The following is an 18,196-nucleotide window of genomic DNA, read 5'->3' on the forward strand; positions in this document are numbered from 1 at the left end:
CATTTCTTTTAGGATACGTACATGAGTGATTACAGCTTTATACGGCAAAGTGTAGTGACTATTTTTCCTTTTTGCTGGGCTTATTTACCAATCCAGAATGATTGCTACTCTGCCGAGCACTTTGATAGAAGGGTATACTATGTATATTGCATCTAGTCTCGTCTTCAAATTCCAGTGGTTTTCAAATGGAGTCTTTAAGAAATTAGACTCTTCCCTAACAAATGAGAAGCATCATAGCACAGACATGCTTTGAAGATGAAACTGTATTAGAAAAATTGATTCAAGGTTTCAGAATCCTCTATGTCCAAGAAATTTTCATCTACGTAGTCAATTCTTGATTAGAGATGTTGAAGATCTATAGTTCATAGTTCATTGTCAAATGTCCTATGTTTTATGTATGTTCCTATATTTCCTATGTGTAAAGTTTATTAATTGTCCTAAAACAACTACGGTATTAACATTCCCAATATCTGTTTTTGTCCATTACCTTTTTTTTTATTTATCATGAAACTAAAACAAAAACTGTACGGTAATTTCTTTCTTACAGTGAGTCACATTGTGAGCGCTCCTTAACATAGTTTTCATAGATTGGCATAACTTAACTATAATATATGATGTAATTTGTAGTAGAATTTAAGCCAGTTTTTTTTCTTTCGTTTCTTTTCTCCTTTTTTTTATCTCAAGGAGGATTTCGTTTTAGAATGCACCATGTTTTGTTCTGAACTGCATGAAGCCTTGTAGCCTTTTAGACCTAGAAAGAGTAAGTTAACCTTTGAAAGAGCAAAACAAATCATACCCTTTTAATTTTAACATGTATCTTTTCATCTAGACCCAGCTGTGCGCCTGGCGTTGTTCAAAAATAATGAAAATAAACATGCCCCTGTAATGCCACCAAAGAAGGCACAGCCAACAAAAATAGAGTACTTTCGAGGTTAGTACCTAAGCTTTATTACTTATCTTCTGGCCAATTTGACATGGACATTTATTTTCTATACATAGCTTTTGGTTCATCCCTTATCATGAGCCTCAATATAACATATAACATACTTACATACATGTGTATGTGTGTGTATATATATATATATATACTGTATATATATATATACACGCACCCATGCTCACACATTTGTATGTACGTGTGTGTGTATAGATACAAATACATACACACATATATGTGTGTGTATGTATAAAATGTGTGTATATATATATTTTGTATACACATATACACATGTATAGATATATTTGTTTCTGTCTGAGTATATATGTGTTAATGTATATATGTATTTATATATACACATATTTATGGATATATATCTGTGTGTGTATAATGTAGATTAAGCAGAAGATAGGGCTGTCTTTGATTTTATATATATATATATATATATATACTGTACATATATACACATATATTATATATGTATATATTTACACACATGAGTATATATATATATATATACTCATATATATTATATATGTATATGTGTGTGTATATATATATATATATATATATACCGTATATATTTACATATATATATACACATGACAAAATATGATTTTGATAGATATAAATATGTTGCACTGTTTGTATGTGAAGCATTTTTTCTGATCTATATCTCAGTGCATTCATTTGCTTACTAATGTAATTCTTCTTATTTATCTTCTGTAATAATCTGACAATTAATGTAAAGTGTCACGTCTGCAGGAATGTGAAGGGCAGTAGCAGTGTAGTGTTTGCATTTAGGGAGTGCGCTGTATGCTAGTTACAGATCATCTGCTTGTTTCTCCGTCTGACCCTGTCACCGGCCCCTTCCAGCAAGATGTTCCTCATAAAATTGAGGTTTGCTGGCTAACTCTATTTGATCTCATTGTTCTCCGTAATGTGCCTAAAACATGTCTATTTAATTTGTGCTGGGTACGCCAAATAAACCATTGTTTAACCAAGCAAATATCAACGCCAGTACCAGCTTTCTGCTTACTGTCATGGAAAATCTGTTTTCATTCCACTGATGTCTCGAAAGGGCAGTAATTCATATTTACCGTTTAATTCATTTCATACAGGAATTGCTGAATAAGTTGTGCAACACTATATATCATTAAATGAATTTCAGCCACTTTTGCTCATTTGCATTTTATAGCAAATATACAAAAAGTCTTTTAAGCATAAATGTGTTTACTGTTATTATTTATTATTATCAATAATATGAAATGTATTTATCGTTATCAAATGTGTAAAAATGCCTAAAATAAAGAAAACACGACGCCAAGGTTCAGACAAAATACGGGACTTATTAAAACAATAAAGAGATTGCTGTAAATGTGCCCTTGTGTGAGTAACCTAATATGACTGGGGTGCTTGATCTCCGTAGTTAGCACATTTTGTAGATGTTACTCAAACACTGAGTAATAATTAAAAAATCCCACCCACTGGTATACGTTGCTTATTCTGGCAGCACGTTCCAAGTTGTGTGGCGCCATAACACGACACCTTGCAAATCCGTGGGACCTTACTATACCTTTGTTTGTTGCCAGTTTTGTATAGAGATTTTTTTTCTGTTTCCTATACAATATCACTTTCCATATTACAAAGAGGATTTTTTTCTATGATTTAATAGCTGCGTAGTACAATGCTGTACTGAGATACCGTGCAGAGACTCACCGAGAGCGTACAACTCCGTAGTGCCTAGTTTGGCACCTTACAGCCACTGTGCACAAGAGTCTGCCTTTTGTTTTCTTTCTAAAGCCACAAGCAAATATTCCCTTGCCTGACCAGCTACACCCCATGAAGGCTTTCTTTCATCCTCCCCTGTTAAATGCAGGGCAATGGATGTGCACTTTTGAATACATACCAGCAGTCTGTTTGCAGTGAGTACTACCCGGATATGGCTATTAAATAACGACTTAAAGAACAATAGGTTACGAGGTATAGAGAACAGATGAATGCACATACATGTCATAAAATATGTACAGCACTTATCAATGTTTTCACCTTCATGACCAAGCAAATTTTACAGTTCTGACCACTGTCACTTTATGTCGTAATAACTCTGGAAGTCTTCAATGGATCCCACTGATTCTGAGACTGTTTTTTTGTGACATATTGTACTTCATGATAGTGGTAACATTTCTTCTATATGAATTGCTTTTAATTTTTGAAAAAAATTTGAGATTTTCAAATTTTTTTGTTTTTATGCCCTTAAATCAGAAAGTTATGTAACACCAAATAGTTAATAAATAACATTTCCCACATGTCTACTTTATCTCAGCACAATTTTCGAAATACAATTTATTTTTTGTTAGAAAGTTAGAAGAGTTAAAAAAGTTGACCATCAATTTCTCATTTTTACAACAAAATTTACAGAATAATTTTTTAGGGACCACATCACATATGAAGTGACTTTAAGGTGTCTATATGACAGAAAATACCCAAAAGTGACATCTTTCTAAAAACCTCACCCCTAAAGCTGCTCAAAAGCACATTGAACAAGATCATTAACCCTTAAGATGCTTCACAGGAACTGAAGCTATGTGGATGGAAAAATTAACATTTTACTTTTATTCACAAAAATTTTACTTTAGACTCAATTTTTGTTATTTTTACAAGGACAACAGGAGAAAATGCACCATACAATTTGTTGTGCGATTTCTCTTGACTACGCTGATGCCCAATATGTTGAGGAAAACTACTGTTTGGGTGTAGGACATAAAATAGAAAGAGCGCCATTTGACTCTTTGAATACAATATTAGTTGGAATCTTTTTAGCGAACGCCATGTCGTGTTTGGAGAGCTGTTGAAGTGGCTAAACAGTGGAAACTCCCCACAAGTGACCCCATTTTTGAAACTAGACCACTCAAGGAACTTATCTTGATGTGTAGTGACACCTTGAACCCCCAGGTGCTTCACAGAAGTTTATAACGTTGAGCCATGAAAATAAGAAATCACATTTTTTTCCCATAAAAATGTTCTTTTAGCTCCAAATTTATTTTCACAAGAGGAAAATTAACCACAAAATGTGTTGTGCAATTTCTCCTGAGTAGTCAGATCACCCATATGTGGGGGGAAACTACTGTTTGGGCACGCCACAGGGCTCAGAAAGCATGGATTGACGTTTTGGAACTCATATTTTGATGGAATGTACTGCGTGTGTTATGATGCGTTTGGAGAGCCCCTGATGTGCTTAAACAGTGGAAACTCCTCACAAGTGACCCCATTTTGGAAACTAGACCCCTCAAGAAATTTACCTATATATGTGATGAGCACCTTGAATCCACAGGTGCTTCACAGAATTTTACAAAGTTGTTCTGTGAAAATGAAAACTATATATTTTTCCAGCAAAATTGTTTTAGCCCCAAATTTTTTCATTTTCACAAGGATAACAGGAAAAAATGGACCCCAAAATTTGTTGTGCAATTTGAGTACACCAATACCTCATATGTGGTTGAAAACTACTTTTTGAGGCACAGTGCAAATCTCAAAAGGGAAGAAGCACCATATTGCAGTTCAGATTTTGCTGGACTGGTTTGAGGGTGTCATTTCAGATAAAGCCTCTGAGTTGCCAGAACAGCAAACCCCATAAGTGACCCGATTTTACATGCTACACCTCTCAATGAATTTATTTAAGGGTGCATTGATCTTATTAATACCCCAGGTGCATCATAGAATACAATTGGGCAGTGGAGTACAAGTACATTTTTATCACCAAAATTTAGTTTGAACCCCAGATTTTACATTTTCAAACTGGAAAATGGGTAAAAATGGCTCCACAATTTGTCCCACAATTTCTTCTGAATGTAAAAGTGCCCGATATGTGGCTGTATAGTACTACTTAGCCACACGGCGAGACTTGGGTGGGATGGAGCTCTATTTGTATTTTGGAGCACAGATTTTCCTAGAATAGTTTGCGGACTCCATATACAGAGCCCCTAAGTACTAGAAGAGCAGAGATCCCCCTCAAGTGGCTCTATTTTGCAAATTATACCCCTTCGTGAGGATTTTAACTTCATAGGTATTTTCCAGAAACAAGCAACAGTGGATATTGCTGAGTGAAAATTGTAAACTGCCATTATAGTGCCCAGTAAGGTAGTTACCAATACATTTTAGAGCTCAGCTCATGTTTCTGGAGACATGCACCCATAAATTAAGTGAGCTGTCATGTCTACAGATATGTTAAAAATGTGGATTCTAAATGTGGTTTAGGCTAGTTTCACACTAGCGTTTAAACAACGCGCGCACGGCGCCGCTAAGCCACGCCCCCTGCTGGCTCCCTGCCCGCCCCTTCCTGTCAGCGCCTCCTCCGAGCGCAAAGGGCTGCATGCGTTATGCGCACCCTATCTTTAGCATAGGGTGCGCAGGCCGTGCGCAACTATGAATGTAGCGTGCGCTGCGCATTTTTGAATGTGCGCCGTGCGTGCCAAAATGCAACATGCTGCGTTCGGCGCGCACGGCGCACCTCCAAAAATGCGCAGCGCACGCTACATTCATAGTTGCGCACGGCCTGCGTACCCTATGCTAAAGATAGGGTGCGCATAACGCATGCAGCCCTGTGCGCTCGGAGGAGGCGCTGACAGGAAGGGGCGGGCAGGGAGCCGGCAGGGGGCGTGGCTTAGCGGCGCCGTGCGCGCGTCGTTTAAACGCTAGTGTGAAACTAGCCTTAGGCACATCGTGGGGCTCAAAATGAAGGGGCATTTGGATTTGGGAGCTCAGAATTTGCTGAATTTCTTTAGGGGGCAAGGAGTCATAGTGCTTTTCCAGAGCCTTTGTGCTACCAGTAATGTGGAAGTCCCCTATATTTCCGTTGACAGATGACAGACCTAAGTGGGGCTTGCTATTTTTATGGATTGAGTTGAAGCTTTTATTGGGAACATTGAACATAACATTTGGGATCACATTTATCCTGCACCCTACCCTGAGCACTTCCATCTAAATCTCTGAGTGACGTGATTTAGATGAAACCCCCAAGACATCTATTCACTATAGTGAGGCAGCAGAATTACTCTGGACTCTATCTGACTTCTGTTCAGTGGTTTCCTTTTTTTCAAAAGTGCAACACCGCCAGATCATAGGTCAGATGGCAACCAGAGTGACTCCATTTGCCTCATTATAGGGAATTTTCTGCCAGGGGTTCTGTTTGAATCACGTATTTTCGGAGAGTTTCATGAAAACTTTGGTGTAAGTGCTCAGCGCAGAGTGAAGGATAAATGTGTGCCAAGCCTTACTGCAATCTTTGGTAGGCAGAATGAACAAATCAATGGCAGGTGAAAAATTTTTCAACTTTTCCTGCCCTGACCGCTGATCTATTAATCTGCAATGTTTTTGCATTGCAAGGCATTAGAACTGTGCATCACAGTCACGAGCTTACTGGTCACCGTCCCTTTGTAACCCTGCAGCCATCATTTGGCCCGGGGTCACTATGGAGATCATCGGCACAATATTGAGCTCAATCGTGAAGAATTATATGTACGGTGGTTTGCGAGAGTGTACATATACAGCACATGTTGAGAAGTAGTTAAAGTGTTTTTTCATAAAAAACAATTCCATATGGTATTGATATTGCATGTTCTATAAAACACAATCTCCATATCACTTCTGTATAAATGCGTTATTACATTTGCTTTTACGGTATATTGATTTGCCTATTATAATTTATGCTGCATGTCATCTAACAGAAATTCTTATCACTTAGACCTATACATTGAAAAATCTAATAATATGATATTGCTATAAAAATATGACAATGAAAGAGTTTCAAAACAGAACAAGAGATCTTGTAATCGACAGCTGAAGCTATGAGCAATACAATTTACACCTAAGAGCAATGAGGCTCCAAAGGGCCAAAACAATAACAATTATTCATTGAATACAGATGACGGGTGGCAGGAAAGCCTATGGTAAAATATACATAATTCCATTACTCTTCAATGTCAGGGTTAGGAAAGCAATACAGACATAAAGCCCTCACAAAAGGGAAAATCAAAGTTAACACAGACAGTCAGGCCAGAACACCAGGAAATGTGAAATCCTATATAAGTTTCTAATAGTCTTTATAGGTCATCTCAAAAAGGCCTTTGGAAAAAGAGGCTTAACGTCTGGGAGTTCAGTTATGGTAGCACGGAGCAAATCTGTTTATTAACTATATGGATAATATTTGTAATAGATACTGCACACTTCTTCATGTACAGTACATGCAATAACAAAAGAGTAGGAAAGCTACAGGAAGGATTCCCCATGAGTGGGTGCAAGCTTCAGATAGGTCGAATCGATCCCCAACATGTGCAATGACAGGTTTGAAAATGGCTCTACGTCACCTATATCTGTATTTCGTTTTGGATTAATACCATCTTCACATTCATCTTAGCAATGCTGCTTCTATTCTTTAGTTGTTTTTTTTTAGTTCTTAGATTCTTATGTTTACTACTATAAAGGGTCCCTTTAATACACAAAGATAGATTCGTAAAATTGAGTGGCAATCTTCTTTCTAGTTCATCTTAAAACGGGTGCTCTGGCAAAATGAAAGCTTGCCTAGGGACTAAATGTATAAAAAAAATCACAAAGTCATTCATACTCAACTAGCACCACCAAATTGGATTGAACTCTGGACGGTCCGTGGTCTGAGTTGACACAGGAAGTGGAGTACTCACTGTTCAGCCAGATACAGTACTACTGCGGCCTGTGATTAGCTGCAGTGGTCAGGTGACTTGAGCAGCCTATCACTGTGCCATCAAAAGAATAAAAGAATCCACACTAACAATAAATAAAGAGATAGTAAGGGAACACTTAGCTAATTTAAAATTTATATATTTTGTTTATTTTTTTTACTCATTTATATAGTGCTATTAATTCCACAGCGCTTTACAGACATTATTGGCACTGTCCCCCATGGGGCTCACAATCTAGAATCCCTATCAGTATGTCTTTGGAATGTGGGAGGAAACCGGAGTACCCGGAGGAAATCCATGCAAACACAGGGTCAACATACAAGCTCATTGCAGATGTTGTCCTTGGTGGGATTTGAACCCAGGACCCGTATTCTATTTGATAGTAAATGTGCACATCATGTCATAACAAAGTGAATTTAAATCTCCTGGTCCAGGTGAATTACATACTTGGGTCCTAAAAGAGTTAGAGGAAAGTGCAGAACCACTAGCCCAAATCTTTGAAAAATCCTGGAGAACAGGAGAAGTTCCAGAATATTGGAAAAGAGCAAATGTTGTCCGTATCTTCAAAAAAGGAAATAAGATGGAGTCAGAAAATTACAGGCCAGTGTGAACCTTACTTCTGTACCCGGAAAGATCTTTGAACAAATTATTAAACGGCATGTATGCAAGTACTTGGATAAGAATACAGTAATTAACCAGAGCCAGCATGGGTGTGTAGCGAACAAGTCATGCCAGACTAATCTAATTTCATTCTATCATGGTATCACCGACATGGTGGCTCAGGGTAATGTGGTAGATAAAGAATTTCCCGACTTCAGCAAAGCATTTGATAAAGTATCTCATGCTATCCTTATTGAAAAAATGGCCAAGTATAGGATTGACAAGGCTACGATTAGGTGGCTTCATAACTGGCTCAGTCATCGTACTGAAAGCATGATAATAAATGGCTGCAAATCCAATTGGAAGAATGTTTCAAGTGGGGTACCACAAGGCTCTGCCCTGACCCCAGTGTTGTTCAACATTTTTTATAAATGATGTAGATAAGGGAACTGAAGGTAAACTGATCAAATTTGCAGGCAATGCAAAGCTAGGTAGGATAGCTAATACTAGAGAAGACAGAGAAAGTATTCTGAAGGATCTAGATATGCTTGAACAAAGGGCAGTGACTAATAGAATGGTATTGGAGAAATGCAAGAGTCTACATCTGAGCAAGAAAAGCAAAAATTACATCTACAGAATAGAAGGAATAGAACTAAGCAACAACACTTGTGAAAAAGACTTGGGTATACTAATAAATCACAGACTGCACATGAGTCAACAGTGGGATGCAGCAGCAAAAAAGGCAAACACAATACTAGGATGTATTAAGAGAAGTATAGACTCTAGATCATGTAAAGTAGTTATCCCTCTCTACTCCTCCTTGGTCACACCTCATCTGGAATCCTGTGTCCAGTTCTGGGCATCACATTTTAAAAAAGACATTGAAAAACTGGAGCAAGTTAAGAGAAGTGCTGCCAGGATGGTGAGCAACCTGCAAAGTACAGTATGTCCTATGAGGAACGGTTAAAGGATCTGAGAATGTTTAGCTTGCAAAAAAGAAGTGTGTGAAGAGACTTAATATCTGTCGACAAATATCTGAAGTTATGTCACAGTGTAGAGGGATCATCCTTATTCTCATTTGCATATGGAAACACGAGAAACAATGGAATTAAACTGAAAGGGAGAGGATACAGTTTAGATATTAGAAAAAAATGTAGACAGTGAGGGTGATCAATGAATGGAACAAGCTGCCACGAGAGGTGGAAAGTTCTCCTTCAATGGAAGTCTTCCAACAGAGGCAGAACAGACATCTGTCTAAGATGGTTTAATGAATCCTGTGCTGCATTGTGCAGAGGGGATTGGACACAATGACCCTTGAAGTCCCTACCAAATCTAACATTCTATGATTCTTTGATCAGCAGATATTTTACTGATGACACACTGTTTAAGGTCACATGACAACTGCAGCCAATGACTGACCAAACCACAGCTGTCCAGTGGCTGGTTAAACAATGAAGTCTCCACTTTCTGTGTCGGCACAAATAACAGGGTGGCTTGCATTTGATCTAGATGGGTGCTGAAAAGTAAGAATTAATGAGTTTGTTATTTTTAGACATCCAGTCCTCTGGGCAGTCATTTTACTTTCCATGGAACCCCTTTAACATTCGAAAGACATGGATGTATGCATAACAATCACAAGTTTATTTTCATAATGTCATTCCCTTTCAGATTTAGTTTGTTTTTCCTTTTGTCTCCTCTGGTAACGACTAGTACTCCCCTTTTCATGAAGGGATATACTACAGAGAAGTGATAATTTTTAGGTAGACTTCTAAGATTGATGAATGACAAGTAAGAGAATTCTCACTGATCGTGCAATTGGTGAACTTATTCTCACTGGACAATGATTGGGAAAATTTGTGTGATGTAACAATTTTTACATGAAAATTGGTCTGTGTTTCCCTTTCAAAAATAGAAATTTGCTACGCAAAATTTTATAATTGTAGATATAACAATGACATGATCTGTTCACCTACACATATACGGTTGCATATAGCGCGTGAAATAAGTATTTAACATCTCACCAATTTTTTAAGTAAATATTTTTCTACAGGTGCTATTGACATGAAATAGGGCGACACGGGGACTCAGTGGTTAGCACTGCAACCTTGCAGCGCTGGGGGTCCTGTTTGTTCTCCCCATGTCTGCGTGGGTTTCCGGTTTCCTCCCACATTCCAAAGACATACTGATAGGGAATTTTGATTGTGAGCCCTATTGGGGACTGCAATGATAATGTATGTATACAGCTGTGGAATTAATGGCGCTATATAAATGAGTAAAAATAAAATAAATAAACAAAATGAAATTGTCACACATAACTTAATTTATAGATACAGTGGGGAAAAAAAGTATTTAGTCAGTCAGCAATAGTGCAAGTTCCACCACTTAAAAAGATGAGAGGCGTCTGTAATTTACATCATAGGTAGACCTCAACTATGGGAGACAAACTGAGAAAAAAAAATCCAGAAAATCACATTGTCTGTTTTTTTTTTCATTTTATTTGCATATTATGGTGGAAAATAAGTATTTGGTCAGAAACAAGCAATCAAGATTTCTGGCTCTCACAGACTTGTAACTTCTTCTTTAAGAGTCTCCTCTTTCCTCCACTCATTACCTGTAGTAATGGCACCTGTTTAAACTTGTTATCAGTATAAAAAGACACCTGTGCACACCCTCAAACAGTCTGACTCCAAACTCCACTATGGTGAAGACCAAAGAGCTGTCAAAGGACACCAGAAACAAAATTGTAGCCCTGCACCAGGCTGGGAAGACTGAATCTGCAATAGCCAACCAGCTTGGAGTGAAGAAATCAACTGTGGGAGCAATAATTAGAAAATGGAAGACATACAAGACCACTGATAATCTCCCTCGATCTGGTGCTCCACGCAAAATCCCACCCCGTGGGGTCAGAATGATCACAAGAACGGTGAGCAAAAATCCCAGAACCACGCGGGGGGACCTAGTGAATGAACTGCAGAGAGCTGGGACCAATGTAACAAGGCCTACCATAAGTAACACACTACGCCACCATGGACTCAGATCCTGCAGTGCCAGACGTGTCCCACTGCTTAAGCCTGTACATGTCCGGGCCCGTCTGAAGTTTGCTAGAGAGCATTTGGATGATCCAGAGGAGTTTTGGGAGAATGTCCTATGGTCTGATGAAACCAAACTGGAACTGTTTGGTAGAAACACAACTTGTCGTGTTTGGAGGAAAAAGAATACTGAGTTGCATCCATCACACACCATACCTACTGTAAAGCATGGTGGTGGAAACATCATGCTTTGGGGCTGTTTCTCTGCAAAGGGGCCAGGACGACTGATCCGGGTACATGAAAGAATGAATGGGGCCATGTATCGTGAGATTTTGAGTGCAAACCTCCTTCCATCAGCAAGGGCATTGAAGATGAAACGTGGCTGGGTCTTTCAACATGACAATGATTCAAAGCACACCGCCAGGGCAACGAAGGAGTGGCTTCGTAAGAAGCATTTCAAGGTCCTGGAGTGGCTTAGCCAGTCTCCAGATCTCAACCCTATAGAAAACCTTTGGAGGGAGTTGAAAGTCCGTGTTGCCAAGCGAAAAGCCAAAAACATCACTGCTCTAGAGGAGATCTGCATGGAGGAATGGGCCAACATACCAACAACAGTGTGTGGCAACCTTGTGAAAACTTACAGAAAACGTTTGACCTCTGCCATTGCCAACAAAGGATATATCACAAAGTATTGAGATGAAATTTTGTTTCTGACCAAATACTTATTTTCCACCATAATATGCAAATAAAATGAAAAAAAAACAGACAATGTGATTTTCTGGATTTTTTTTTCTCAGTTTGTCTCCCATAGTTGAGGTCTACCTATGATATAAATTACAGACGCCTCTCATCTTTTTAAGTGGTGGAACTTGCACTATTGCTGACTGACTAAATACTTTTTTTCCCCACTGTATATGTGGTTTGATTTCTTTGCCTGTCTGGATTGCATGGGTTGTTACCGACATCTAGTGAGAATTTCATGTCAGTAGCACATTTAGAGATATATTTACTTAGATAATTTGTGACGTGTTCAGTGCTGTATTTTTTGGACCATAGGACGCATCTTGGTTTTAGAGGAGGAAATTAGAAAAACCAAAATGAAAGCAAAAAATGTGGTAATTTCTGTACTGATCCTGGTATATATATTTCCCCAATCCAGGTATACATGGTCCCCTCATCCACCTCCTGGTATGCATGGCTTCTTTATCCCTATCCTGGTATGCATGGCCCCCCTCATACCTATCCTGGTATGCATGGCCTCATTGATAGCCTGGCAACTGCAGGAGCTGGCGGCTGCTGCTCTGGTGCCCACTATTAAAGACCAATGAGTATTCACTGCTCTCCACGCCTATGACAGTGAAGAGCAGTGAATATTCATTCCCTTAAGTAGCGGGCACACATGAAAGCCTGCCAGCTGCAGGATGCTGGCGGCTGTGTCTAACAGCATGTCTGCTATTAAAGAGAAATGAATATTCACTACTCTCTACTCCCATGGGTGTGGAGAGCAGTGAATATTAATTTCTCTTTAGCAGCGGGCACAGGAGTTAGCCGCAGCAGTCAGCTCTTGCCTCCTGTGACCCGCTGTTCAGCCTCCAAATCCACAGCCAGAGCAGGTACATCCAGACTAGAAGATACACCTCCCGTTTTGCTCCACATTTTTGGAGGAAATAAGTGCATCTTAAGCTGGAGTCACACACAAGGTAGAAAAATACGGACCATATTTTACGTCCGTAATACGCATAAATGGTCCCTAAATAGTGCTCCGTATGTCATCCGTTGTCAGGGTGTGGCCGCGTATTTTTCTCCTTCGTCTCATTGGGGGACATAGGTACTGTGGGTGTATGCTACCACCATCTGGAGGCTGACGCTAGGCAAACAACACAAGGTTAGCTCCTCCCCGCCGTATACACCCTCGCCCTGATTGCGGGCAGAAGCCAGTTTTTTGCTTAGTGTCTATTGAGGCACACGTCTGGTCTTTTTTCTCCAGACTTTTTTTCCATGCAGATTAGACAGGGGCAACGGATCCTATTGAAAGGGTCCGATTTCCCCAAACCATCAACGGGCGAGCATGTGTCGCGTATCGTCTCCACGTATCCTTTCCCGCACCGGGGGAAAAATCTGGGCAATTTCCCCAGAATTTTTTATTTTAATTTGTTTTTTTCTTTTCTTTATTTTTTCTAAGAAGATGAGACAGGGGCAACGGATCCTATTGAAAGGGTCCGATTTCCCCAAACCAACAACGGGCGAGCACGTGCGAGTGTCCCTCCACGTATCCTTTCCCGCGACGTGAGAAATGATGCCGAACCTAGCCCTGACCACACCCCTAGGTAGAGAAACCATGGGCTATTCAGAGGCACAAGATGGTCCGAGCTGCCCCCACTGCTTCACCAATGCAAGACAAAGGTGCTGCAAGGACGCGGACGGCCCCTCTCATCGGCTGAAGCTGGACGGAGTTAGGGTGCCTGCACCGTCCAGGATTCCCACACCACCCCTCACTCCCTGGTTCGTTGTTTGCCCTGAAGGGCCTACCTGGAGTGAAGTGGACAGCCTCATTGAAGGTACGGGCGTGCGGGGGGCTCCTGGGCAGCAGCGGCAGGCAGCGGTTTGCGTCCCCCTGAGGCCCTCCTCGTTCCCATAGTAGGGGCCAAGAGTAGCGGCGTTGTCGCCGTCATCACTGCGGCGGCACGCCACCGTCGCCACCGCCGCTGTGTCGCGCGGGCGGTGGAGAAAATTTAGCCCCCGGCTTTGGCCAGTGTTAGGCCGCAGTGGAAGTACCGCCCTTGGCGCGTGGCGTCACTTCTGGCGGCCCGCCCCTTGGAGCCTGGGCGGGCGCCGGATAAATCCAGGCCCCGGCTTCAGTGCGGGGTAGGCCACGACCAGGAAAGAGGTCGGCTTGCCCCACGGAGGTGCAGGAGGTCGTGGCTGCGGCGTGCAGTTCAGGGGACGCAGGTCGGGTGAGTGCAGCTTCGCTGTGGAGGCCACTAAAACATCAAGGGGGCCTCCCCTGCCCCACCCCTCCCTCTCATTGAAGTAGGAAAAAAAATTTTTTTTGTTTTTGATATATAAAACGCCTGGCAGGCACAATATGGCCATGAAAGGGAAGACGCACACTTTTCTCTACGCTGCCTGCACTTCTTGTAGAGCTCCGTTTCCATGAGCGCAGAGCGCCAAAGTGTGCGAGGCCTGCGACTCCGAACGCGCCCAGGAGCCCCCCCCGGCGACTGAATCCAGAGAGCTGAATCCTCCGGAATGGGCGCTATCATTGTCCCAGTCTATGGCCTCGCTTACAAAGGCAATCGAGTCCCTTCACGCCCCAAAGGGGGGCAAGGATAGTGGCTCGCTTATCTGGGAAGGGTCCTCCACCTCACAGGAACCTACGGCCTGAAGGGGCCGCTCCCATGCCAGACAGAGGCGAGGGAAACGAACCCGTACGAGGTCTCCTGGCCTATCCAGTGCCTCGGGATAGGGGAGTTCAGCATCACGCTCCCCTTCACCAGCGAGCGGGAACGGGCAGAATTTGGATCATGACTCAGACGAGCCACTTGATGTAGATACCCCGGGATGCCGGGAGACATTGGACAGCCTTATTGAAGCTGTCAATCAGACCCTGGGGATTGAAGATGATGCTACCTTGGCCGCGAGCCATAAGGTAGCCTTTAAGCGGGCCAAGCCCCCGCATAGAATGTTTGGCACTCACCCAGAATTTGTGGATATAGTGCAGCACCACAGAGAACGCCCAGACAGGCCCTTCTCGGGCCAGAAGTCTATAGAGGCAAGATACCCATTTGCCCCGGAACTCTGTAAGAAATGGGCGGAATCCCCAGTGGTGGACCCGCCAGTCTCGCTCCTGACCTCGAAATCCTTATTGTCGGTGCCTAGCGGCTCGTCCATTAAGGACCCCACGGATCGGCTCATAGAGAGCTTGGCGCGATCAGTTTTTGAGGCATCAGGTTCGGCGCTCGCCCCCTCGTTCGCGGCGACATGGGTAGCCAAGGCCATGATGTCATGGTCAGAGTCTTTTAATAACGCCTTGCAGGATAGAGGCCTACCTGCAGAGGTGTCTGAGGTCGCAAGTCAGATTGCTATGGCCAGAGACTATTTAAATAATGCTTCTTTGGATGCGGCTAATTGTGCGGTATTTGCAGCCGCTAACGCGGTAGCCATTAGGAGAGCCCTCTGGTTGAGAACTTGGCGAGCCGATTCAATTTCCAAGAAGTCCTTGACTTCCTTGCCCTATCAGAGAGGCCGCCTGTTTGGTGAGAAGTTGGATCAGCTCATCTCCGACGCGACAGGAGGGAAAAGCAGCTTCCTCCCCAGGAAAAGGCGAAATAGCCTTTTCGCCAGGTCCCGACACATTTTCGAGCCTTTCGCAACACTGGATGGATGGCAGCAGCCAGTTCGGCTGGCCCACCTCACTCAAACCAGGATAGGGAGTGACAGGTCTTATATAGACCCATTCCGGTGGGAAGGATGCGCGCTCGCCAGCCCAGGTCGAGAGGAGCTAGGGCCCAGAGACCCTCAACCAAATGACTCGGAGCCCTTGGTAGGCGACAGCAGCAGGGTGGGCGGCCGCCTGCTCTTCTTTCGCCATATCTGGGCCAAGGTAGCACACGACTTATGGGTGGCGGAACTGGTGACTTCAGGGTACAAAATAGAGTTCATCAGGTACCCTCCAACACGTTTTTTTTCTCTCCCGACTTCCCAAGGTGAAGCCCCGGGCAAAAGCGCTGCTAGGGGCCATCAATTCGCTCCAAAGCAACGGAGTCATTGTTCCCGTACCAGAGCACAAAAAAGCTCAGGGTTTTTATTCCAATCTGTTCGCGGTCCCCAAAAAGGACGGGACAGTCAGACCAGTCTTGGACCTGAAGCTCCTAAACAGGTTCATCAGGGTCAAACATTTCAGGATGGAATCTCTCCGTTCTGTTATATCAGCCATGGAGCAGGGAGAGTACTTAGCTTTGATCGACATCCAGGATGCCTACCTGCACGTTCCCATTTTTCCTCCGCATCAAAAGTTTCTTCGGTTCGCCATCAATGGTTGACACTTTCAATTCGCAGCACTCCCATTCGGGATAGCCACCGCACCCAGAGTGTTCACAAAGGTAATGGCAGTTGTGATGGCCATCTTACACTCGTGGGGCATAGTCGTCTTGCCATACTTAGACGACCTCTTGGTGAAGGGTCCCTCATTTCGGGCATGCAAGGAGAATGTCAGCATTACGCTGGATACACTCTCCCGCTTAGGTTGGTCAACAGGAAGAAATCATCTCTGGTCCCAGCTCGGAGGATTGCTTTTCTAGGAATGATCTTCGATACCTCCCAAGGGTTGGTAATTCTCCCTCAAAACAAAGCCCTAGCGCTCCGGCAAGGAGTCCAGAAGCTCCAGCAGCCAGTCCCTCACACCATTCGGTTTGGGATGAGGATACTAGGGAAGATGGTGGCAGCAATGGAAGCAATTCCGTTTGCTCAATTTCATCTTCGACCCCTACAGCACGCTCTCTTGTCAGCATGGGAAAAGAACTCGTTCATCCTCGACCAGCGGTGCCGGCTATCCTCTCAGGTCAGGCAATCACTAGAGTGGTGGACGACCAGATCCTCCCTTCTTCAGGGGAAACCGTTTCCCCCAGACCACTGGCTAGTGGTCACGACCGACGCCAGTCTCCTCAGCTGGGGAGCAGTTTTTCGCCACCACACGGCCCAGGGCCAGTGGTCGCAACAGGAAGCTCGTCTACCGATCAACTTGTTGGAAATGCGAGCGATCTGGCAGGCGCTGCAGCATTTTCAGCACCTCCTAGCAGGACGGCCCATTCGGATACAGTCAGACAACGCCACGGCGGTGGCTTATGTAAATCATCACGGGGGCACGCGCAGCAGGGCAACCATGCGCGAGATAGCACATGTGCTTCATTGGGCCGAGAAGAACCAGTCGGTAATATCGGCAATCTACATCCCAGTCATAGAAAATTGGGCAGCAGACTTCCTCAGCCGACAAGAGGTCGTGGCTGGGGAATGGGCCCTGCACCCCGAGGTCTTCCAGCAAATTTGCCAACGGTGGGGAACACCGGATGTGGATCTGATGGCGTCCAGAATGAATGCCAAGGTGCCTGTGTTCGTTGCTCGGTCACGAGACCCACGAGCGTTCCGGGTGGATGCGTTGGTTCTACCATGGAACCAGTTTCGCCTTCCATACCTGTTTCCCCCGTTGCCATTGCTTCCGAGGGTCGTCAGGAAGATCAAAGCAGAGGGGATCCCAGCAATTCTGCTGGCACCAGACTGGCCCCGACAGGCGTGGTACGCAGATCTTGTGCGGCTGCTCACCGACATCACATGGCGACTGCCAGAGCGCCCAGATCTACTGCACCAGGGACCGATCTTCCACCCGAACTCAGGGGCCCTGTGTTTGACGGCATGGCCATTGAATCTTGACGCAAGCAGGGTTTGAGCGTGAAGTGGTCGCTACAATGGTTAGCACCAGGAAACTGACCTCGGCGAAAATCTACCACCAAACCTAGAAAGTTTTCTTCACTTGGTGTCGAGAACGGGGTTGTTCGCCCCTGACATTCTCTATTCCCAACGTCTTGGCCTTTCTTCAATCAGGCCTAAACTCGGGGCTGGCCCCAAGCTCTCTTAGGAGACAGATATCGGCGAGGTCCGTCCTTTTCCAGCGGAAGATTGCTACTAATATGCAGGTGAAGACTTTCATCCAGGGAGTTCCTCATTTAGTACCTCCTTTTAAGGCGCCAATTGGCACCTGGGACCTTAACCTGGTCCTGAGTGTCCTGCAAGAAGCTCCTTTTGAGCTGCTACAGGATATTTCTTTATCATTCCTCTCTTGGAATGTGGTATTTTTGGTAGCCATTACCTCCGTGAGGCGAGTGTCGGAGTTGGCGGCTTCATCTTGCCGAGCACCTTTTCTC

At 43.5% G+C, this 18,196-nt stretch overlaps 1 protein-coding gene across 1 annotated transcript in view; it reads left to right on the plus strand.

Moving 5' to 3' along the window:
- LRRIQ1 (leucine rich repeats and IQ motif containing 1) overlaps positions 1-18,196 on the plus strand; it is a 267,121-nt gene that overhangs the window by 173,976 nt on the left and 74,949 nt on the right. The window contains exon 22 of the mRNA XM_073556994.1: positions 830-931. Coding sequence (XP_073413095.1) covers positions 830-931 — 102 coding nt within the window. The remainder of the gene's footprint in view (positions 1-829; positions 932-18,196) is intronic.

The sequence above is a fragment of the Dendrobates tinctorius genome, unplaced genomic scaffold (assembly GCF_039654945.1).
Source record: "Dendrobates tinctorius isolate UK_male_01 unplaced genomic scaffold, ASM3965494v1 ptg000241l, whole genome shotgun sequence".
Taxonomy (NCBI): Eukaryota; Metazoa; Chordata; class Amphibia; order Anura; family Dendrobatidae; genus Dendrobates; species Dendrobates tinctorius.